The 25,287-nt window shown below is 43.4% G+C and overlaps 1 protein-coding gene across 7 annotated transcripts in view; it reads left to right on the top strand.

The window, feature by feature from the left end:
* Positions 1-25,287, top strand: part of LOC115222094 (fibronectin type-III domain-containing protein 3A) — a 349,812-nt gene that overhangs the window by 188,248 nt on the left and 136,277 nt on the right. Inside the window, exon 1 of one of the 7 annotated variants that reach the window (XM_029792197.2) lies at positions 11,329-11,521. The exons of 5 other annotated variants lie outside the window; for them this stretch is intronic. In XM_029792197.2, the coding sequence (XP_029648057.1) occupies positions 11,434-11,521 (88 nt within the window). In that variant the 5' untranslated portion in view covers positions 11,329-11,433. Of the gene's footprint in view, positions 1-11,328; positions 11,522-16,761; positions 16,892-25,287 lie in introns of those variants that run through there. One more of the 7 variants, XM_029792199.2, reaches the window with a different exon arrangement.

Below are 25,287 nucleotides of genomic sequence, written 5' to 3'. Positions count from 1 at the left end.
CCACTGCAATAGTGCAATGTGTACACCACCATCATCACCACTAACAACAACAACCGCGACCATGCACTAGCTTGACCTGCTAGAAATAACAGCCAAATTCCACCAAGATCAAACAATGCATTCTTTTAAAAAAAAACAAAAGCGACACATCTGAATAACAAAATAGGCGGGATGGGCACGGCCAGATTGCCCTTTGTGTATGCGCCTGCTTGATCATAGCTGACCCAGGGGTAAACAGCAACAAGAACAAGAACAACGGTGCCACGTCGTGTTTAAGCTCCAACCAGCGTCGACGCCGTCTTTATTGCCTTCCTCTTCCTCCTCCACCACCTCTCACTGTGGTTCTTCCTCTCCCTGCTACAAACAAGTCTCTTCCAGTATCACGGACGTTTCGGGTTCAAATCTCGCTGGATCAATTAAAATGATCAGTAAGCATTTCCTCACCACCCCCGCCTCTCCCTCATGAGATGTGTACCAGTTATAAGCTAGGGTAGATCAGCAAATTTACTACCATCACTTCTACTACTACCACCATCACTACCACTTCTACTACTACAACCACCACCACTACTACTACTACTACTACTACTACTACTACTACCACCACCACCACCAACACTACTACTACTACTGCTGCTGCTGCGGCTGCTACTGCTGCTGCATCGTGGACCTTAAACTTCACATTTCTCGTAGCAGCTGCCGATGTTCTGTAGCATGCACACACACACACACACACACACACACACACACACACACATAGATACACGTGTGTGTGTGTGTGTGTGTGTCTATGCAAACATACGCAAGCACACACACACACACACATATTCACACACACACACACGCGCGCGCGCAGCCTGACACGTGTACTTGCGTGTTAAAATATACACACACGCATGCAGTGATAACGCATGTGCGTGAACAAACATACATGCGCATATACACACATATCTATATCGGTCTCTCTCTCTCTCTCTCCACACACGCACACATACACACACACACACAGGCACACACACACACACACACACACACAGACAGACAGACAGACACACACACAGACAGGCACACACACACACAGACAGGCACACAGACACACACGCACATACACACACACACACACACAGAGGCTCACACACACACACACGTACACACACGCATGCATGTGTGTGTGTGTGTGTGTGTAGTATCCTCCGTACGCAATCGTCCAGACACGCAGATCGGGACACGTTTACATTCTTCCAACTTGTCAGCTTATAGCGCGCACGCGAACACACACGCACACGCAAGGTTGTTGAGAGAGAGAGAGAGAGAGAGAGAGAGAGAGGAGGGGGGGGTGGAGGGTTGTAGTGTGAGAAGATGGAGTAAAAAGGGTGGAGGAAGTGTTCGGTGTTTCTCCCGAGAGAAGGCTTGGAGTGTCTCACAGACGCGATGGTCCTGGGCTAAGGTTTTATAGCAGGTACTACTAGCGAACAGTGGTCCCGGTGCGCGCAGTCGCGCATCTGCGCCAGCTAGTCATAACTAGTCGACCCTTACTTTGTGGTTTTGTTTTATTTATTTTGTTTAACAAAAATTATTATTTTGTGTTTTATTTACTTTGCTCGGGTAGTCGTTGTAGGATCGACTAGTCACGACTGACTAGCTAGCGCGGATGCGCGCACCGGGACCACTGTTCGCTAGTAGTACCTTTTATAGTGCCGGTCGATAATGGGACGTTGTGACAATCATGCCTCTCTTTTAATCTCCACTATCGCGTTTTTCACTCTCTCTCTCTCTCTCTCTCTCTCAGACTCGCACTTTCTCACACTCCCTAGAGTAGGACCTTTTCTCTCATACTCAAATACTCCCTGTCTGTCTGTCTGTCTGTCTCACTCTCCTTCTCTCCCTCTCCTTCTCTCTCCCTCCCTCTCACATTCTTTTAACCAATATATGGAATCCTCCCCTATCTTCCTTGTCTGCTAGGCTTTAAAAGCATGGACTCTTCCCCATCATAACAAACAACTCAACGCCAAATGTTCGATGTCCAGTTTTGTAGCAGACTTTGCTAAAGTCTTGGATATTGGAATTATCCTGTTTCCATATTCAACTAGCGGATTGGGTGGGGGGACACTTGTTAACCGCATCCTCCCCCTAGAAACAGTTAAACCGTTTAATATGCATGCATGTATGTATGTATGTATGTATGATATGCTCACACACACGTTCGTGCGAGTGTATATACTCTTTCGTGAGACATTTGGTTATCTAATGCCGCTATTTTCACCAGATATGTATATATTTCTTTATTGCCTACAAGGAGCTAAACATAGAGGGGGACAAACAAGGACAGACGAACGGATTAAGTCGATTACATCGACTCCAGTGCGTAACTGGTACTTAATTTATCGACCCCCGAAAGGATGAAAGGCAAAGTCGACCTCGGCGGACTTTGAACTCAGAACGTAGCGGCAGACGAATTAATACCTTCACACACACACACACACACACACACACACACCACACACACACACACACACACACACACACACACACACACATATGAGGCTACCACGAAAGGCCTGGCTGAAGGACCGCTGCAATAACAGTGTGAACCCGAGAAGGAGAATATGTCGAATCGCATCATAACCGATTCTCCTGTATTTTCTTTTATCCAAAGCCAGGAATTCTTCAGCACCCCCCCCCATCACATGCATACATACATAAAATTGTTCAGGTTTGGAGATGCAAACAGGAAAAATAAATAGAACTTAAACCATGAGTATGTTTCCGACGAAGAGCTCCGCTCGAAACGTTAAACCCTCCTTCTTTCCTGAGCGTCCATTAACACTATACTTGTTCCACGTCCTCGCGTTGTTGTGTTTTCTCTTTGTGTTTTCATGTTTGGATTAACTTTATATATATATTGTATTTCGGGACGATCATTTTTTTTTCCAAATATACACACGCATTGTCCGGAAATCTTTCGTCACTCATCTGTGACACTCGAAGACGGAAAGTGTCGCTGAAGAGGTCACAGACGTGTGACGAAAGAATTCCGGACAATGGACATGAGTTAGAATAAAAACAGTAATAAATGAGTGAAGGACGAATATACAGTGCGTGTGTTTAACCCCCCCCCCGCACTCCAAAAAGAAAAAAGATCATCCTGAAATACAATATCTGTTTCAACACGCGACCTCACATCAGGGATCTTGCAACACATTCATAAATAAGAACGGGGACGTAAACACACCAATATCGGTTGTCAAGCGATGGTTAGGGGACAAACACAGACACAAATATATATAATACATATATACAAAATGGCGGTGCCCCAGCATGGCCGCAGCTCATAAGCTGAAACTGGAAAAATCAAATCAAATCAATACACGACGGGCTTCTTTCAGTTTCCGTCTACCAAATCTGCTCACAAGGTTTTGGTCAGCCTGAGGCTGCCCAAGGTGCCACGCAGTGGGACTGAACCTGGGACACAGATAGCAATGGGTGGTCGGTCTTACTGAATCAAGGTTATCGTGGAGTTAAACAACAAGCAGCACCATCAACTCTGGAGGGAGTTTTTGTCTACTAATTGCGTGGATAACCTCTGTAGCTAGAAGTTTTTCGACTCGATGTTATGTGTATCTGTTTTTGGGACACGCCCTCTGAGGTATCTTACACTCACCTCTCTCTCCCTCTCTCTCCTTCCTCTCTCATTCATATTCTCTCTGTGTCTCCTTCCTTCCCTCTCATATTTCTCTCTCTCTCTCTCTCTCTCTCTGTCACTCTTTCTCACATTCATATTTCTCTCTCTGTCTCCCTCCCTCTCATATTTCACTCTCCTTCTCACTCATATTTCTCTCTCCCTCTCACTCTCCGTCTGTGAAACACCCCACAGTTCTTGGTCCCCACCCCCCATTTTCTCTTGCTCTTTTTTCTTCTTATTCTTCCCCCCTCCGCAATTCCGCCGAGGTCGACTTTGTCTTTCATCCTTTCGGGGTCGATAAATTAAGTACCAGTTGCGTACTGGAATCGATCTCATCGACTTGCCCCCTCCCCCCAAATTTCGGACCTTGTGCCTAGAGCAGAAAAGATTCTTCCCCCCTCCGCTTTCATCTCTCCCTAAATCCGCCCATCTTATACATCGCTAACCTACAACACTCGAACACCCATATACACTTCTCTTCACCGTTCTGCACGCGCTTATCTGTCTCTCTAACAACATACATAGTAATAATTCCTTTCTAACGGTCGAACTCGAAGCAGATAAAGCTATAAATAACAGCCAGTAAATATTAGGTTAAAAAAACCCTTTTGGATAGAAAAAGTCGAATACGGCTCGTACGACTCGAACCCATATCTTTTCTAAACATGTCAGACGTTCTACCATTGGACCAAAACAGTCCTTCGAATGTCTCTAGTAATTTTTATGACATAAAAGAAATTTATAATAATGAATCTCCGACTGAGATTATTCTCGTAATTGGTTAACAGAAACTCCTTTTAGGCGTGTTCAAATCTTTAAAAAAACAGTAGCAAACATGGGACGTAACTTGCATATCAGCCAATCCATTTTTTAGTTATTTTTAAGAAGTTAAGGCTAAAACGATGCAGTTAAGAATGGATCTGGTGTTTATGACCATCTGAAGAAAAAAAAAATGGAATATGTTTCAATCTAGTTACACCTCATCAGCTAATCATATTCACCTGTCTCCAGTCGTAGCTTTAACAATATCAAAACATGTCGCCCCTACCAACACTCCAGTGAACTGCAAATACAAGAACCACTTGTTAGTGCATTTCTCAAATTATCCCTAAATAGGGATCAGCTGATCTGCTAAAGGTTGCCGCTCTTGTTTCGTACTTATAACATTTCAATATCAACTAAAGGGAGGTTCTGTTTTCATATCACGAGGATAATCTCAGCTGATTTACGTTTTTTTTTTTTTGCATTACATTTATTTATTTATTTATTTTTATTTATTTGCGGGTTCTGGAAGGCAGGGGCCATCAGCCCCCTTCCTGTGTCTAGGTCGATGAAACTGGCGACATTGCTGTCCGTTCTGAATCTTTGGAAATCAGCAACAGAGATGGGGAGAGAGAAAGGAGAGGGAGAGAGGGGAGGGAAAGGAGAGATAAAGAAGGGGAGAGAGAGGGGAAAAGGAGAGAGAGAGAGAGAAAGAAGGGGAGAGAGAGAGTGTGGTTCGGTCAGGAATGACCGAGTGGATGTTGTGTAAGCCCAACCAGTTTCGAAGAATCGTGACTACTGCGCGCTTGCTTGCAGATGTGTGTGTGTTTGTGTGTGTTTGTGTGTGTGTGTATGTGTGTATGTGTGTTCACGTCATGCAGTGCGCTTTTCTATGGGTTCCTCCCTCCTCCCTTACTCAATATTTATACATTTGAAGTCTTTATGTTCTGAGTTCAGATTCCGCCGAGGTTGACTTTAACTTTTCACCCTTTCGGGGCCGATAAAATAAATACCAGTTGAACACTTGGTGGGGGTGGGGGCAGTCAATGAAATCGACTTACCTCTTCCCCCTAAAGTTGCTGGCCTTGTGCCAACATTTAAAACCAACAGGCACAGGCACACACACACCACCACACACACACACACCACGAGTTCCGCTGTCCTCACCGTCACGGTCTCGGCTCTGCGTTGGCTCAGTTAGTAAAGGTGTGAGAGCGACAGACTCACTCACGTTCCGAGTGTTTCCAGTTCATATCCTACCAACGTCACTCGGTTGCACTGAAGCAAATAGCTGAAATCTGTTGTGAGTATTTTCTGGAGCAGAACAACATCCGCAATTTGCACTCGATTCACTTTGAGAGCTATTGAGGGCGTTACCTGCAACGGACCGATTTCTTGTCACGAAACACTACCCTCCTCCTTTTGTTCACCGTGGGGATTTTAGTGTAGTTATTAGTGCTGTCTCAGCTGAGTCAATTGTAAATATATACATTGAAGAAGTATACAATTCAGCTCGATCTAAATAGGTACCATGTGCTTTCTAAAAGTACAATGAAGAAATATATACTCTTTTTTTTTTACTCTTTTACTTGTTTCAGTCATTTGACTGCGGCCATGCTGGAGCACCGCCTTTAGTCGAGCAAATCGACCCTGGGACTTATTCCTTGTAAGCCTAGTACTTATTCTATCGGTCACTTTTGCCGAACCGCTAAGTGACGGGGACGTAAACACACCAGCATCGGTTGTCAAGCAATGCTAGGGGAACAAACACAGACACACAAATATATACACACACACTTATATATATATATATATATATACGACAGGCTTCTTTCAGTTTCCGTCTACCAAATCCACTCACAAGGCATTGGTGGGCCCGAGGCTATAGCCCAAGATGCCACGCAGTGGGACTGAACCCGGAACCATGTGGTTGGTAAGCAAGCTACTTACCACACAGCCACTCCTTCAGTTTACAATAGATACATATTTCTTTATTACCCACAAGGGGCTAAACATAGAGGAGACAAACAAGGACAGACATAGGTATTAAGTCGATTACATCGACTCCAGTGCGTGACTGGTACTTAATTTATCGACCCCGAAAGGATGAAAGGCAAAGTCGACCTCGGCGGAATTTGAACTCAGAACGTAACGACAGACAAAAAATACCGCTAAGCATTTCGCCCGGCGTGCTAACGTTTCTGCCACCTCGCCGCCTTTTACAATAGATACCATGTGGGAAGTATTCACCCTAATTTGCTGTAAATGGGTAGAATGTAGGAGATATTCATGCCACCTCCCTGTAGTTGGGTGCCATGAAGAAGTGTTCTTTCCAGTTTGCGCTTTAAAGGTTTTGCAAAGAAAAGTATAATTCGATTTAATATAAATAGGTACCATGAGGGGTACTTTGTTTGTCATCCAATGATCCATCGGTTTTGGGAACTTCGATGAAATTAAAACCGTTGTATCATAATTACCATCAACAGCGCAGGAGTGGTTGTGTGGTTAGTAGCTTGCTTACCAACCACATGGTTCCGAGTTCAGTCCCACTGCGTGGCACCTTGGGCAAGTGTCTTCTGCTATAGCCATAACCTCGGCCGACCAAAGCCTTGTGAGTGGATTTGGTAGACGGAAACTGAAAAGAAGCCCGTCGTATATGTATATGTGCGTTTGTGTGTCTGTGTTTGTCCCCCTAGCATTGCTTGACAACCGATGCTGGTGTGTTTATGTCCCCGTTACTTGGCGGTTCGGCAAAGGAGACCGATAGAATAAGTACTGGGCTTACAAAAGAATAAGTCCCGGGGTCGAGTTGCTCGATTAAAGGCGGTGCTCCAGCATGGCCGCAGTCAAATGAGTAAAAAGAGTAACAAAGAGTAACAAAACCGTGTGCCCTCCAGCTCGAGAACATCTCCAAAATAACCCCCATCTTCACCATGGTCTCTACATCGTTTGCTCTTTGTCCTTTCGGATTGGAAAACTTCGTGTTAGATTCGACTGTGCCGTTGAAGCGTGTTCTATACGTCTGTCTGTCTGTCTGTCTGTCTGTCTGTCTGTCTCTGTCTCTCTTTGATTCCCGCTATCAATTTTTGTGTGCCCTTAACATTCGGTAACGTCTCCCATAGTTTTTCTATCCCTAGTTACTGTCACTTCTCACACACACCCTTATGCAGACATTACCTATTTCTTTACGACCCAGAAGGGGCTAAACACAGAGGGGGACAAACAAGGACAGACAAACAGATTAAGTCGATTACATCGACCCCAGTGCGTAACTGGTACTTAATTTTTCGACCCCGAAAGGATGAAAGGCAAAGTCTTAATGCAGACATTACCGCACTACATTCCTGCCCCTAATGTAGACATTTCGCACCAAACCCTGTTTCTATAAACAAGGACATTGACAACACCTTTCAAAGGGTCCACGATAAATTCAGTCCCTCTTTTAGTATATAAAAAAAAAAACTGCAATGACTACGCAAAGGTCAAAGAAACAGTCTTGTGCTCCACACTATCCACACATGACTAACACAGCTGAAACCATACATTGGTCAAACCACTGTCTCTCAGCTCGACCCTTACATGGTCCCTAAAGGAGTAGCATTCGTCTTTGGAGCCAGAAAATAATTAAGCCCAGTCATCAAAGTTGAATGGCCCCGTTGGTACAACGCTGGTCCCACATTTAGGACAGTGCTCCTTCAGTTAAGCGATCGAACCCCTTAAAGGGTCCACTTAGGATTAAGCCATGATGCATTCACTAACACCCCACATTCTTTGGCCCACGGACTGTCTTTCTTCTCCCCTCCCTACGACGCTGGCCTTTTGTTCTTCTTATTCAACAAGCCCCCTCCACCCAGTTACATTCGACCCCCACCTCCACCACCCATATACTGACTGACCACCCCGTGTCACCCCCACAACCTGACCCTTCCGGTAGAAACTTTCTGTTTAGTCTTCGGTTGTTCCTGCCGATATCGACTTAACAGTGATTAAAGTAAACATTAACCACATCGGTCTGTCATTAATCTCACCGAGTCCTGACAGTCCCAGCAAGCTGTAAACGGGTACCAGGGGTACCGTGTGGAGGGAGGTGTAGAGTCGGTTTGTAGCGGCGAGTCTGTTGCGCTTTTAATTGCGTGTGTGCGGGCGCGCGCGGATTGTCATTTCATTCACGAAAAACCCGATGAGACAGAACAGGAGACGGACGTGGAAAATGGTGAAGAGGGCGAAAGAGAGAGAGAGAGAAAGAGAGAGAGGGGGAGTGAGAGGGAGAGAGAGTTTGCGCGCGCACACACACGCACACTGGCCAACCGGTTTGAATGCTGTTCCAAACAGTGGACTGCACTTTTGAGAAGCAGGCGTTTTTGCGTGCAGTCTCATACACACACACACACATACATACATTAACAGATACACAGACACACACATATACATACACACACACGTACATCAGTTGCGAAGAGAAAGAAAGAAGCTTCGTAGCGACTTCAAGATGGGTGGTGGCGATTTGCATACGAACCTCTGTGTGTGTGTGTGTGTGTGTGTGTGTGTATGCATATATATATATATATATATATATATATATATATATATATATATATAGGTGCAAGAGTGGCTGTGTGGTAAGAAGCTTCCTTCTAACCCATATAATTCTGGGTTCAGTCCCACTGCGTGGCACAAGTGTCTTCTTACTATAACCTCGGGCCGGCCGACCAAAAGATTTGTGAGTGGATTTGGCTGACGAGAACTGAAAAAAACCCGAAAAACATTGTATGTATGTGTGTGTGTGTGTGTGTTTGTCCTCCCAGCACCATCGCTTGACAACCGATGCTGGTGTGTTTACGTCCCCGTAATGTAGCAGTTCGACAAAAGAGACCGATAGAATAAGTACTAGGCTTACAAGGAATGAGTCCTGGGGGGGGGGTCGATTTGTTCGACTAAAAAAGGCGGTGCTCCAGCATGGCCGCAGTCAAATGATTGAAACAAGAGCATGTATATATAAATTTAAAATATATGTATATAGATTATATCCAAACATCTAATTATTTAAAGTGGAAAAATTACCAGAAAAGACAATACTATACCAAGGACTTTCTTTTCCTTATCCTACTATACACATATGTGTGTGTGTGTGTGTATATATATTCTCTTTTACTCTTTTACTTGTTTCAGTCATGTGACTGCGGCCATGCTGGAGCACCGCCTTTAATCGAGCAAATCGACCCCAGGACTTATTCTTTTTGTAAGCCCAGTACTTATTCTATCGGTGTTTTTTGCCGAACCGCTAAGTGACGGGGACACAAACACACCAGCATCGGTTGTCAAGCAATGCTAGGGGGACAAACACACACACGCATATATATATATACATATATATATATATATATATATATATATATATATATATATATATATATATACATATATACGACGGGCTTCTTTCAGTTTCCATCTACCAAATCCACTCACAAGGCATTGGTCGGCTCGGGGCTATAGTAGAAGACACTTGCCCAAGATGCCACGCAGTGGGACTGAACCCGGAACCATGTGGTTGGTAAACAAGCTACTTACCACACAGTCACTATATATATATGTTGATATATTATAACCACAATTCAACATTAAAATGAAGGATGACTCAATTTTTTTTTAGAGTACATAGTCTTTTTTACAGGGAAAAGACCGATAGTGACTGTGTGTGTGTGTGTGTGAAGTTTTACTGGTCAGTTACACATACCACACACACACACAGGCCTACCTCTCATTCACTTTGTTTATAGTTCTTTCGTTTTCCTTCTCTCTCTCTCTTTCTCTCTGTCTCTTTCGTTTTTCCTCTGCTATAAGGGTCCCACCGTTGCTCCCCCGTCCCTCCCGTGCGTACACACACACACTCTCTCTCCACCCTTTTCTGTTGCACTGCCGCATTCCACCCGATTCCCCCCACACACACACACACCAAGCCAGAGGACCGCCTCCCCTAACCCTTTCCCCCCTCTACTCTACTAAGACCGCCGCCGCCACCATCACCAAATTTGCGACTCCCTCCTCTTCTCCTCACCCTCGCTCCATCTGTCAAACACAGATCACGGTGGTGCTGATGATGATGATGATGATGGTGGTGGTGGTGGCTACATTTTTTTTTTTACTTAGTATTATAGCCGTGAAATAAGTCGGCTGTTTTCCACCACCACCACCGCCGCCACCACCACCACCGCCGCACCACCACCACTACCACTACTACTGCTACTTTTATTATTATTATCATCATGTGTGCTACCACCGACTGCCGAGAGCCATCTGACTTCGCTCACCCTTCTCTGTGTGAGAGAGAGAGACAGAGAGACAGACAGACTATGACTGTACTTCCCTCCGTCTTTCTATCTATCTATCTCTCACTCTCTCTATCGCTTCCTCTTCCTACTACATCCTTTTTTTCTCCCTTCACCAAACCAGCCCTCTCTCTTCTCTTACTCTCCTTCCTTCCTTCCTCCCCTTCCTCCTGCTCCTACTGCTGCTCCTCCTCCTCTTCCTCCTCCTATCCATCTACAGCTCATCGTTGCCCCCCCGTCACAACTCTCTATCTATCTCTTTCTCTCCCTCCCTGCTTGCTTTATTTGTAAATCTATATTTGCCTCGCATCTGTTTCACCACCACCGCTGCCGCACACATACGTTCGCAAGCATCTTTAACACACGCACACACACACACACGTACGCACTCATCTACACATACGCACGCACGACCATATACACATATATATATATATTCATACATGTATTACTATACACATATATAGAGGTGTGTGTGTGTAGCTGAATTTACATTCGGCTTGTACATTATACACTCATAGATATATAAATCTTTATATATCTATATCTGATATACAATAACAACAGAGGATATATATATATAACATATATATATATATATATACGTGTGCGTGCGTATATAACCAAATTAATTATATATGTGGACGAAACAGAGCGATCTAAATGAAGTGTACCGATTATTCTTCAATGATCCCATCTTCGCCTATGAGCATTTGTAGTGTCTGTATAGAGGAGTACACTAAATTATACGGTGAGTGCCTATATATATATATATACACATATACATACATATATATACATGCATATCTATACACACATACACATATATTTGCATGCACACACGCACGTATATGTTTGTATTTAATTCTATACTTTTTCGGATATATATATATATTTACACACGCACACAAACATACATATATATATATATGTATATATATATACATACGTACACAAACATATATATATATATATATATATACATACTTATACACACATGATGTTTTTGCTGTTATTATCATCATTTTTATTATCATTATTGAGAATGGTGGAAGTTTTGGTCGTCGTAGATATTCTGAGCAGTTCTTGTTTTCTGTCACGCGGTTTCGATTCCCGGTCGAAGACGCTCGCCTTCATTTAGTGATAGTAGTAATAGTAGTAGTAGTAGCAGTTGTTGTTGTTGTTGTTGTTGTTGTCGCTCCAGGTCAGTCCTGACCGAGAGAACCCATGATCAGAGACTATCCAGCCGTGACAACGCCGTCTTTAGACACCATCATTTACATACAAGTCCATTCATTCTACCCGTAAATAAAGCGGGGTGTGTGATTCGAAGGAGATTTTCGTCTTCTGTGTCTCGCGGGGCGGTCGACCGCGAAGACAACCTACACGCTGGTCATCATGTGGTTTCGCTCAGCGGAGCTTAATGTCCTTGAGGGCGAAAAATAGAAATCATGTATGTTAGTCACGTTCTTGCGTTCAAACTACGCCGACGTCGGCTTCGCCTTTTCTCCTTCCCGGGTTGTCAATATAATTGATTTATAACCACGTTCCATAATGTATGATCCTATGATTATTATTATTGTTGTTGTTGTTGTTGTTGGCAGTGGATTGGTCGTATCGTACGAGTGTCGGACAAAATGCTTTGTATCGTTTCTTTCGGCTCTTTACCCCTTTATGTATTGAGTTCAGATCTCACTAAGGTCAGCTTAGCCTTTCATCCTTTCGGGGGTAAATAAAATTTACTAATTGAAATAGTGACGGGGCGCGATTTAGTCCACTAACTGCCCCCGACCCCCACTCCGCATAAAAAAAAAATTCTGGCTTTGTACCTAAATTCGAAACTATTATTCTCGGAAAAATGTTGGTAACTAGAAAGATCGATATCTCTATAGATATTGGATATGGAATATATTGATGGTTGTTTGAGTCGGGACGGACAGGATGGGAATCTGGTTATCGTTCAGTGGTTGGAACAGATCCGGACCGAAGTTGTTTCTCATCCACCCGAATGTGGGTGGGTGGGCGTTGGCCTTCTCTCTCTGTGAACTAAATGTCGGGAATTTAGATTGTGTTGTGATGTTCACACACATCCTGTCCCCTTATATCAAACCTACAAAAAATAAAACAATCTTTCATATATAACGGAATCGTTTATTATAAAGAAGATATCGTTATCATTATCACCACCATCATCATTATCATCACTACTACTGTCATTAACATCACCCATCATCATTATCATCATCATGTATGTCCGGCGATAAAGCGAGGTCCCTGAAGATTTACTTTCCTCCGTCAGAAAACACGAGTCCCTTTAAATTTCGATTCGTCATAAAAGTTTGTGTGTGTGTGTGTGTGTAAGTGTCTTCCCTACGCACGCGCGCGCATGCACACGTACACACGTATGAATGTTGAGCTCCCTATTTTTAATTCACATTTATTTCCCATTCATAAGTAAAAATGGGTGTCGGCCTCTCATTTGGAGCGGGTTGGCGGCGGCTTACCTTACAATACGTCCCTTTATTCGGGGTTAGATAGAGGTGCACGCCTGCCCGTGCTCCCACCCCATATGTATATTTATATATATATATATATATATATATATATATATATAATATATATATTATATATATATATATATATATTATATTATTCCTATTTTCTTTCTGTTATATATTTCTATTATATATATATATATATATATGCACACACTTATATATATATATATATATATATATATATATATATATATATGCACACACACTTATATGTGTTGTGTGTATATATATATATATATTATATGTGTGTGTGTGTATACACACATACACAGAAAGATGTCTAACGTGTAACACTCGTAGTTTTCAATATTTATTATCATCATTATTATTATTCATATATATAGAAAGATAGATGAATGTGTGTATATATATCTATCTATATATATATGTATAGATACACATATATAGAGAGATAGATAGATGTGTGTGTGTTGTTGGTTTATGGGTTCCGAGCCAACCAATCACCACCACTCCGGTGCCATCAACCATCCAGTCAGTCCTTTCATCAAACTCTCTGACAATATCCCATATCCTCGCCCCACCCCACATCGCCTCTCCTCTGCACCGATCCCTCTCTCCACCACTCTTTGCATTCATTCATTCTTTCTCGCTGCTTTGAATTCATTTCTCCCTTCAAGTTCCAACCACTACCGACATCACTCCAGGCACGACCACCACCACCACCACCTCTACTACTTCTACTACCAACACTTAAGACAATTCCACCACCACCACCCGTCCTGTCTTCCATACAACGTGTCCTGTTCCTGTTGACAATCTCTCTTCAGTTCTTCCTCCACTAGAACCTCGTTTCTCTTCCTGTCTTTGAGTAGGAAGAATGGTAAATTCCCCACCACCACCACCACAGCCTTCCACCATCTTCATTAGACAGAAAAGAGGGGAGGGACGGGTTTGCCACACAAACCGAGATCTTGACCCCCCCCCCATCCACTTCTCATTGAGTTTTTTTATTTATTTATTTGCTTTTGCAATCTTTATGGGACACCTTTTTGAATTTTAGACCAAAAAAAAAAATGGTTGGTTCCTCTCCATCAACAACTGGGACTCGGTGTCTGTAATAAATAAATGAATTAGGTTTTGAATGGAGAGGCATGAATGTCACATTATCCTCATCGAACGTGGCGGCCTTTTGCTATGCATGTAGCATGCATACGTTTCGTATATATTTGTATTATGTGTGGTCCATTGATGGAAAAAACGGGTATTTAAGAACTCGGGGGGTACACGCTTTGGTCCGAGAGTTCTGAGGTTGCGAAGGTGGGACAAGACGGGCGGCATAAGCCATCGTCCCTTCATCCCTCCTTCCCTCCCATAAGCAGAAATGGTAGGGAAACGCCATTCTCTTCCCCTCCTCCTTTACTGTTCCTCGTGTAATCAATTCTGGAATGTTACATCTTCGTATCTTCCGGTTCAGAATCTCTCTTCCTTCTTCCTCGTCACCACCACCACACAACCACCACCACCATCATCATCATCATCATCATCATCATCATCATTGTTAACAGCATCATCACCACCACCACAACCACCAATCACTACCGGCACCACGACGACTATCATCATCATCATCAGCGAGACTGAACCGTCGCCATCACCACCACCACCACCACCAACACGTGAACGTTGAACTACTTCCAGCATCAGCGCCTCCGCCGCCGCCGCCGTCACCGCCATCTTTGCCTGTTTTAAAAATATTCCAAATGTTCAGTTTGTAAAGCTATTTCTTGCCACCACCACCACCACCACCGCCTGCCTGCCTACCTCCCTTGCCTCCGCCGCCGCTGCCAACAACACCACCACCACCACCATCGCCATTACAACCACAGCATTGACACCGTCGTCGCCGCCACCACCACCGCCGCTGTCTTATCGCTGTCACTACCACAGTCTTACCGCCGCTACCACCACCACCACCACTGCATTCTCGTCTCCACCACCACCGCCACCACCACTGACCACCTCCACCGCCGTCACCCCCACCGAATCGTCTCTCTAGTGTGTCATGTCTATAGTCTTAAGTTTTTCTTCCTTTTCCTCCTCCTCCTCCCCCCTTATTACTACTACTACTAAGGAAATCCGTTCGACAGCTTGTAGTAGTAGTAGTAGTAGTTTCTCAAGTGATGATGTGGCAGCTGAGACGTTTGTTGTTTGGTTCGTGGCGGCGATGGTGATGATGATGGTGGTGGTGGTGGACTAAATAGACGTGTAGTCTATAGTAGTGGTAGTAGTGGTGGTGGTGGAAGTGGTGGTAGTAGTTCTGTTTTTACTTAGAGAGAGAGAGGAGGAGGCAGGCAGGGAGGGAGAAGTGGTTGGTGGCGGTGGCGGCGGGGAGACGATGTCCTCTATTTATCTCTTCTCTCTTCTTTTTTTTTCTCTCCTCCTCCTCCTCCTGCCACTGTCACTGTTATTGTTTAAGCCTTCTCTGAGCGCATCCACCACCTCCACCATCACTCCCGCCACGCTTGTTGCATTTGTATATACGCACGTATATGTGTGTGTATATATATATATACACATATATATATAGTGTGTGTATGTGTTTAGGTACCCTGTCTGGTGCTCCGTATTTATTATAATGTGTTTCTTGACCCCTAAAGCACTCCCCCTTTTTCGCCACTACATATCCGCGAACCGGTGGCGGTCACCGGACGGACGATGGTCGCTTTCAGTTCACTGAGGTCAGGTCGCTAAATGCACTTTTAAAGGGAAATGGATGAACGTTACTCAATCTCATTCATTCTCGCTTCCGCGTTGTAAATGTGGAAAGGCGGTTTGTGCAGACATTGCAGTTGTGTCTTCACTGTTAAAATGTTTGAAAGAGTTCTGTCTGTCTGTCTGTCTGTCTGTCTGTATGTATGTATGTATGTATGTCTGTCTGTCTGTCTGTCTGTCTGTCTCTATCTATCTATTTATCTATCTATCTATCTATCTCTCTCTCTCTCCTCTCTCTATATATATATATATATATATCGCTCTATCTACCTACCTGTCTGTATGTATGTATATATATATATATATATATGTGTGTGTGTATAGCCACAGGTCATCCTTAATAGAGTGAGCCTATGGCCAAGAGCTTTCCAGCCGTGACCAGCTGTCTGCGACCTTCCCTTACTTAAGACATTGTAGTAATGTGGTTTGAAGGAGATTTAGTTGCTATTTCTAGCAGACCGATGCGGCTTCGATCTCACAGGTGTAAAATAATGATTTCCCTTTCGGTTTCGTTGTTACTGAAACGCTCTTGTGAAAGGCATTAACGCCACAACACGTGCCTTGCCCCCTCCTCCTCCACGCTCTCTCTCACTCACTCTCCACATAATCGGAACCACGTGTCCAATCGAAAAGCGATCGATACACAACGGAAGTGCCCCTCTCTCTCCCTCCCCCTCTCTCTCTGTTCCACGTTTGTCTCTTTCATTTTCGTCACCGGATTTCGTCAACCTTTTGGCGAGTTTCACAGATGTTTTAATTAACCCGAGTTCAGGTATCGTCCACCAAGAACTACCGTCAAAGAAGTCCCATCTTATTTTCTCCCAGACAGTGTATGTAGGAAAACTTTATTTAACGTATCCTCTTTTTACATATATATATATATATATATATATATTTAGTCGGTGAGATGTTAATTAAAAGCGGTTTGTCTGCGGTTTCGAGCAAGTCTTGTGACCACATCGAACGCTTCTTCGTTGATTCATTATATTTTTCATTTAAAAACAATAAATTTATGGGATTAACTCACTAAGCCTCTTTATTCCTCCTGATAAACAAACTTGACAAAATATCGTGACAAAATGTCATCGTCTGTGGACCCGGGTCAACTCGCTTTCATACTCTGCTACTTGTATTTCCTTTCAATCAGCCGTTTGCTAAAAACGTGACTCACATCTTCTTGACCCTTTTCCTGCTCAAACCCTTTTCATAAGTTTGTCCATGCTTATTTTCAGATAGTTTGTTAACCCTAGTTTTCAGGTGTTCTGAGTAACATAAAGCTTTTCCTTTCATAACTTCCTGGTTACTCTGGTCTTTGGAAAAAAATGTCCCGTGTGTCATATGCGGTATACGAGATTTTGATTTAGCCACATACCTATTGGTCTTTAATAAATATACCTCACTTCTGTCTCTGATGCAGAGTCGAGTTGTGACATGTCTCGGTTAATCCCTGCAAAACCGTAGACATTTACACATTTTTTCCCAATTAGGGAAAGAAAACTGGGAAAATAGAATTTAAAAAAATACAAAATGAAATTATTGCATTTAAGCCACAGGGCAGTCTCGATGATTAAGAAAAGCTCCAGCTGGGACTGTTCTATTTTATATATAAAGCCCTTCCTGATGACTAAAAGATATATCTTCCAACTAGACCCTTGGCCCTACTGCTTACAACGGGTTGTCACCCAGGGTGAGAGATGGTAGTATTAAACCAAAAGAGAATTTAAATTTACCAGGATTTGAACTCAGATCGTAAAGAGCCAATATATATATATATTACAAGGCTCTAATGATTCCGTCACTCCACCGCCTGAAAATTGTACTTTCTTTATCGACCCCAGTAAAATGAAGGGCAAAGGTGACCCCAGCCGAGTGCAAGGACCCAAAAGGCATATTTTGTCTGACGCTCTTATGGCCCCGCCTGTTCACCTATTTGTTCCTTTTTTTTTTTTTTTTTTAAAGACAATATGGTGTTATTTGGCGAGGTTTTCGCTGTTATTTCTAGTAGATCGAGCGGTCACGTAAGAAGTCCTTTTGGCAAGACGTGGTTATTGATGAGGTGGACGGCGCCAGATTTACACCAGATGGCACTCGGAAAGGTCGCTTGTTGAGGAGAGATTGTTCCAGATCTCTTTTAAAATTTGAGGTCCCTGAATTATTGTGGGGCTGTATGTAATCCAATCTATTAGCTTGTTTATCTTTTAATCTGGCCACTGTTGGCTAAAATTGCAGTCTTAATCCAGCACACCTATGACCAAAGACATTCTGTCTGTGATAGTTCCATCTTTTATTCAGGCAATGTATCGAACACTACATTATTTTGTTTGGCTTTTCTATTGTAAATCTTGTTTTTTTTCTTTTTTTTTATATAAAGTTAACTTTAAAAGGTTTTGATGTGTGCAAAGAAGTGCCTGCTGTTTCTAGCAGCTCAAGGCACTGGGTAGAAGGCTCGTTCGTTCGCGTGAAATACAACAGACATTTGTCTTTTATTTATTGCAACTTCCGCTCCACCTTCTTCCAATCTACCGGCAGTTCTTCATTTTTTTACACACTAAATCATCTCTCCCCCCCCCCTCTCTCTCTCTCTCCCCCTCTCTCTCTCACACACATACACACACACGAAACAGATGTCTGTTTTCTCTCCCTCTCTCTCTGTCTTTGTCTCACTTTTCACTCTCTTCCCCTCTTGCTCTCTTTTCTTTCTCTCTCCTTCCCTCACGCTCTCTCTCTTCTCTCTCTCTCTTCTCTCTCTCTCTTTCTTCCCTTCTATTCTCTCTTCCTCTATGTCTCTGTCTGTCTGTCTCTGTCTGTCTCTTACAAAATACTTCAATCAATATTAAATTTAAATAATGTAACCTTAGAAACCATTGTTGGAAATAAAATGGTTTTGACTGGTTGCGTGTAAATCCCGTTGGATTCAATCGATGTTTGTTCAATCGAAATATGTGGTTAGGGCGTTGGGCTTGCAACCAAAAGGACTCGGCAGCAGCACTGCATTGTGTCCTTGAGCAAGACACTTCATCTCATCTTGCTTCAATCTCTTCAGAAGTAAACAAGCACCAGCTGAATGCTGGTGTAGCTCTCTCTCTAGATATATCGTTGGTGTTCCTCTGGGTCAAGGCAGTCTATGTCTGTTGGTGATTATACAGGCACCTGAAGCTATTTGTGAAAGCATGGCACAAGCTGCCCAGTGGTCAAAGTCGCTGGTCATAAATAATTATGTTTTCAATATGTATGTGTGTATATATATATATATATATAGAGAGAGAGAGAGAGAGAGAGAGGGATAGTATTATTAAAATACTATCATAAGTGGTAAGTGAATTATCAGCCGTACAGGCAAATAAATAAAAGATATGCATACAATATTGGATATATACATACAATATACAATATGTACATATATATATATTCATCATCATTATCGTCATCATTATCGTCATCATTTAACGTCCGTTTTCCATGCTGGCATGGGTTTGACTGGGGCTTCTGGGAAGCCAGCAGGCCGCACCAGGCCCCAACCTGATCTGGCTAGGTGTCTACAGCTGGATGCTCTTCCTAATGGCAACCACTCTGTGAGTGTAGTGGATGCTTTTTACGTGCCACCACCACAGGGGGCCAGAGGAGCTGGCATTGACCACGATTGGATGGTGCTTTTTACGTGCCACCAGCATGGAAGCCTGTCAAAGTGGTACTGGTATTGGCCATGTTCGGATGGTGCTTTTTACATGCCACCGGCACGGGGATCCCAACTACAATTTCTATTTGATTTGATTTGATGTTGATCAATATCAAAACCAAATCAAATGGGAATCGTAGTTGCGGCCCCCGTGCCGGTAGCACGCAAATAAATAATAAAGAGAGTATGGAGACTTGGACCTCCACAAAATTGATTTTATAAGTTATATGCAACATATGTAGGTCATAATAACATGTTGTTCATAACTATAAAATCAATTTTCTGGATGTACAAGTTCCATACTCTTTATTAATATTAACGTAGGGTCAAGATAATTTTTACTGTCCAGTGGACACAGAATTACCCATCGGAAGAGTGACTAACAAAACCAATAGTTGTGGTTAGCCAATAACTGGAAGTTAACTGAGAGCTAATATGGCATCCGCACGGATAATATGTTCCTCCAAACACAATTATATATAATCCAATCAAGGTGCAGGAGTGGCTGTGTGGTAAGTAGCTTGCTTACCAACCACATGGTTCCGGGTTCAGCCCCACTGCGTGACACCTTGGGCAAGTGTCTTCTACTATAGCCTTGGGCCGACCAAAGCCTTGTGAGTGGATTTGGTAGACAGAAACTGAAAGAAGCCCGTCGTATACATGTGTGTGTGTGTGTCTGTGTTTGTCCCCACAACATCGCTTGACAACCAATGCTGGTGTGTTTGCATCCCCGTAACTTAGCGGTTCAGCAAAAGAGACCAATAGAATAAGTACTAGGCTTACAAAGAATAAGTCCTGGGGGTCGATTTGCTCGGCTAAAGGCGATGCTCCAGCATGGCCGCAGTCAAATGACTGAAACAAGTAAAAGAGTAAAGAGAGAGAGAAAGGCGAAGACTTTAAGACATCTTCTGAAGAAATGTCACTCTTATGTTTGAAGCCGTAAGTATTCCATAAGTCCTTTCTTGGAATTTTTGTGTGAACTGCTATCGGAAGCAAAGTCGGTACAGAAGCGATTGTAACTGGTCGTTAAGGGTGCCTTGAAGAAGTCTTTCTTTGTTTTATTACTTGGATTATATTCTTCATTTTGCTATAACCCACACAACAGTTTTACCTTTGCGAAAACTGGATTTTCTGTCCCTGAAGAATTTTGATATTGGTCTAGAATCTGACAGTGTGGACAGCCTTAAGTTGAGGTTGAGAGCTGCATTGAAGATACCCTATCATTCTACCCACCCAGGACCTTTTATACATACATATATGTGTGTGTTTGTCCCCACAACATCACTTCACTACTGATGCTGGTGTGTTTACATCCCCATAATTTAGTGATTCAGCATGGGGGCCAGTCAGGCAGTACTGGCAATGACCTCGCTCGAATCTTTTTACACATGCCACCGGCACAGGTGCCAGTGAAGCGACAGACATTGGTAATGATGAAACTCGAATGGTGCCCTTTTACGTGCCACCAGCATGGAAGCCAGTTAGCCACTCTGGCAACGATTATGCTCGGATGGTGCTCATGGCACCTTACTAGCACATGCACAAGTGCCAGTAAGGCGACGCTGGTAACGATCACACTCAAATGGTGCCCTTTTATGTGCCACTGGCGCCCTTTTATGTGCCACTGGCGCATAAAACGTTAAATTGATGGAACTGATTTCCAATATCAGCACAAGGCCAGCATTTTTGGTGGAGTGGAATCATAATCTCTCTCATTGTTGCTCTCTTTCTCTTTCTTTCTAACTCATTCTCTTTTCCTTTCCCCCCTGGGGTATCCATGTATCTACCCTACTGCAAGACACTCACACCTGTTCCTCTATACTTTCAATCTCTCATCAACTGGCACAAAGCTACCCACCTCAATACTGCTCCTTCACCTTTCCAAGCTGAAGGGTTTTTATTTTGCAAGGTACTTGGTGTCCCAGGTGTCACATGAAAAGCACCCCGGTACACAGAAAAGTGGTTGGCATTTGGGAGGGCATCAAGCCATAGAAACCTTGCCAAGACAGACTTGGAGCCTGGTGCACTTCCAGATCTTGCCAGTGCCTCTCAAACCAGCCAACCCATGGCAGCATGGAAAACAGGTGTGGGATGAAGATGATGTTATATTTGTGTGTGTGTGTGTTTCTATGGCATTCAGCTGTAGAAACTGACAATTGGGGCCTGTTGCAGATCTTATCAGCTGGCAAGCTCCTCTCGAACTGTCCAATCCATGCCAAAATGGAAAATGGACAGTAAATGACGGTGATAATCAATTCCAGTATTTCAATGGTAATCATCATCATCGTTTAGTGTCTACTTTCCATGCTAGCATGGGCTGGACGGTTCAACTGGGGTCTGGGAAGCCAGAAGGCTGCACCAGGCCCAGTCTGATCTGGCAATGTTTCTACTGCTGGATGCCCTTCCTAACGCCAACCACTCTGAGAGTGTAGTGAGTGCTTTTTACGTGCCAGACGAGGCTGGCAAACGGCCACAATCGGATGGTGCTTTTTACGTGCCACCGGCACGGAGACCAGATGAAACTGGCAATGACCATTTTATTTATTTAGTTATTCTATTTATAATTAGATTAATGACATATGACACATGTCTGCTGCCTGTTCTATGGTATCCAACTAATTCACACCATATTCTTCACACGGGGTACACCAGCACTGCCAGACGTGATGAAGAGGTTTTCAAGCGGACATGAGGAAGGGGTTATCCTAAAAGAACCTTTAAAACTCCCTGACCTGTAGGATTGTTTCACTTCATCATTTATATTTGCTCACCCTTCCTGTGTTATCATCATCATCATCATCATCATCATCATTTAACATCTGTTTTCCATGCTGGCATGGGTTGGGCAGTTTGGCAGGGGCTGGCAAGGCTAAGTGTCACACTGAGTCCCGTTGTCTGATTGGGTGTGGTTTCTTCTATACCCTTCCTAATACCAACCACTTTACAGAGTGTACAGGGTACTTACTAGGTACTTTCCTCTGGCACCAGCACTGGTGCTTTCTTACATGACACTATCACCAGTACCTTTCATGTGGTACCATCAAAAGGCTCTGCTGCTGGTTCTCATACTCCATTCTATATAAATTAATTCCCTCCCACCATTTTTGTACCCAGTTTAAAATGTTTAGCAGCAAGCTTTCTTCAGGCTTTGTGTTATGAAGTCAAATTCTGCTGAGGTCGACTTTGCCTACCCCAAAATTTCAGGGCCCTGTGCCTTTAGTAGAAAGGATTGTTATTGGCACGTAAAAAGCACCAACCGATCGTGGCCATTGCCAGCCTCCCCTGCCACCTGTGCCGGTGGCACATAAAAAGCACCCACTACACTCACGGAGTGGTTGGCATTAGGAAGGGCATCCAGCTGTAGAAACACTGCCAGATCAGACTGGGCCTGGTGCAGCCTCCTGACTTCCCAGACCCCCAGTTGAACCGTCCAACCCATGCTAGCATGGAAAATGGATGTTAAATGAGGATGATGATGATGATGAAATTGTGAAAATAGTTTGAAAATTCCTCCGTAAGAGGGTGAATGGAGACGTACGTCTGTCACTGCCATTCACATGCATACAAGCCGTGTGTGTGTGTGTAGACATACGCGTAAGTTTTTGTTTACAAATGAAAGTGTCCTCAACACAGGTTTCTTTATTGTCCCAGTTAAACTGCATCCACTCGGCGCTAATTGTCCCATGAATGGAATGACTATCACAGCATCCCTTAAGTCTTGTTTCTCAAATTTACTGGTTTCATTCATGAAGATGTACAATTTAAACACCATCATGCATTCCATCCTCCCATCTCCCTCCCTATCCAGCTGGCTGTCTCTCTGTTGGATGTATGTGTGTATAAGTGTCTCTGTGCGCATGTGTGTGTGTATATATACATATATGTATATGTATACCAGCAGTATCACCCGGCGTTGCTCGGGTTTGTTTCGACCCTTTAGAATTGGAATTTTTGAAAAGTAAAAGTTTTGCATTATGTAGCTTGTTATTCCCTTTCAAGTGAACATTTTTCTGGTTGAAATACACCGGAAAATGGCGATACCATTCGTAAAAAATAGTGATTTTCCTAGGAAAAAAAGCACCTTCTTGATGTAAATAATCTTTGGTGTCAACATGGTCCGATTTGAATTTTTTTCTTCTACGGAAGGAAGAGCAAGCCTTCTTCTATCATACTCTCAATTTTGGTCAACTTGCGCAGCAAGGTCTCGGATGAGATAGTGTTAGTTGAACACAGACAACTTCAGCTTTATATATATATATATATATATATATATATGTATGTATATATAAAACATTCTGTCTGTGCTTCACTTCTTCTGTATGAACCAGGAACCACAACAAACCAAATTCCCCAGTGAAAAGAAAAAGTTGAAAAAAAAAAAAAAAAGAAAAGATCCACCCGACTCCTCCACCCGTCCTGAGGGGTGACAGGTGCTGAGTGTTAGACAACAACAACAGAAAAACATTAAAGAAAAACAAAAAGAAAAACAGGTTTATCTCTTGCTGCACTCTCTCTTCCACCTACACCATCCCCCCTCATCTCATTATCTGTCTAATTATCACCTCCCTCCCTCCCTCTAGTTGTTATCTATCTTTCTGTCTACCCCCCCCACCTCACGTATCTACAGTTTGACCTACTAATGCCTGTCTTGCATATTTAGACACACTTTGCAAATACATGCACACACACACACACACACATACAATCACACAAACATGCATATATATACACACACACACACACATATACATACATTCACATGAGCATGCATACATATATATATATATATATAATATATACACACACACAGACATACATTCACATGAGCATGTATATATATGCATTTATACACACACACACACACACACGTACACACATACATATGTTCGTTCACATGTTTCTCTCCTTCTCTTCCCACCCCCTCCCAGTTGGGGGGTGGTGGTTCCTATCATCGTGTGAATTAGGGGAATAAGGAATGAAACTAGGTGGGAGGGAGTGGGGTGGAGGTGGTTATCAGCTACATGGCTACCCCCTCTTCATCGCCATCACCACCCCCCCTTGTACTCACCACTGCCGCCACTACTACTACCACCACTATGACAACCACCAAAACTGCCCCCATCGCTGTACCCCTTTCTTTTTCTTCTACTGCAACACTAACACCCCAACTGCAGCACCACTGTTTGGATCACCACTGCCATAACTACAACAGTACCACCACCACCACCACCACCACCTTGTTAAAAAAAAATGCCTACATTCCAATCATTGAGCAGGTGGGGGGGGGGCTTTCTCCTCCCTCTCTCTCCACCTCCAATGTCAGATGTTTTTAGCTGACTTCATCTGTCTCTCTCTCTTTTTCTCCAGTGCTTCATCCCCCTCTCTCAACATCTCTGTCTCTCCATCTCCTCCTCTCTCATCTTGTGTAACTAACAGTCTGTTTCTCTCTTTCACACACACACACCCTCACCGTCAAGCTTGATAGCTGTCTCTCTCTCTCTCTGTCTCACTCTCTGTCTGTCTTTCTCTCTCTGTCTGTCTTTCTCTGTC

This window comes from Octopus sinensis, linkage group LG19 (assembly GCF_006345805.1).
Source record: "Octopus sinensis linkage group LG19, ASM634580v1, whole genome shotgun sequence".
In the NCBI taxonomy this organism is placed as follows: domain Eukaryota; kingdom Metazoa; phylum Mollusca; class Cephalopoda; order Octopoda; family Octopodidae; genus Octopus; species Octopus sinensis.
This window is presented reverse-complemented; position numbering and strand designations above follow the sequence as displayed.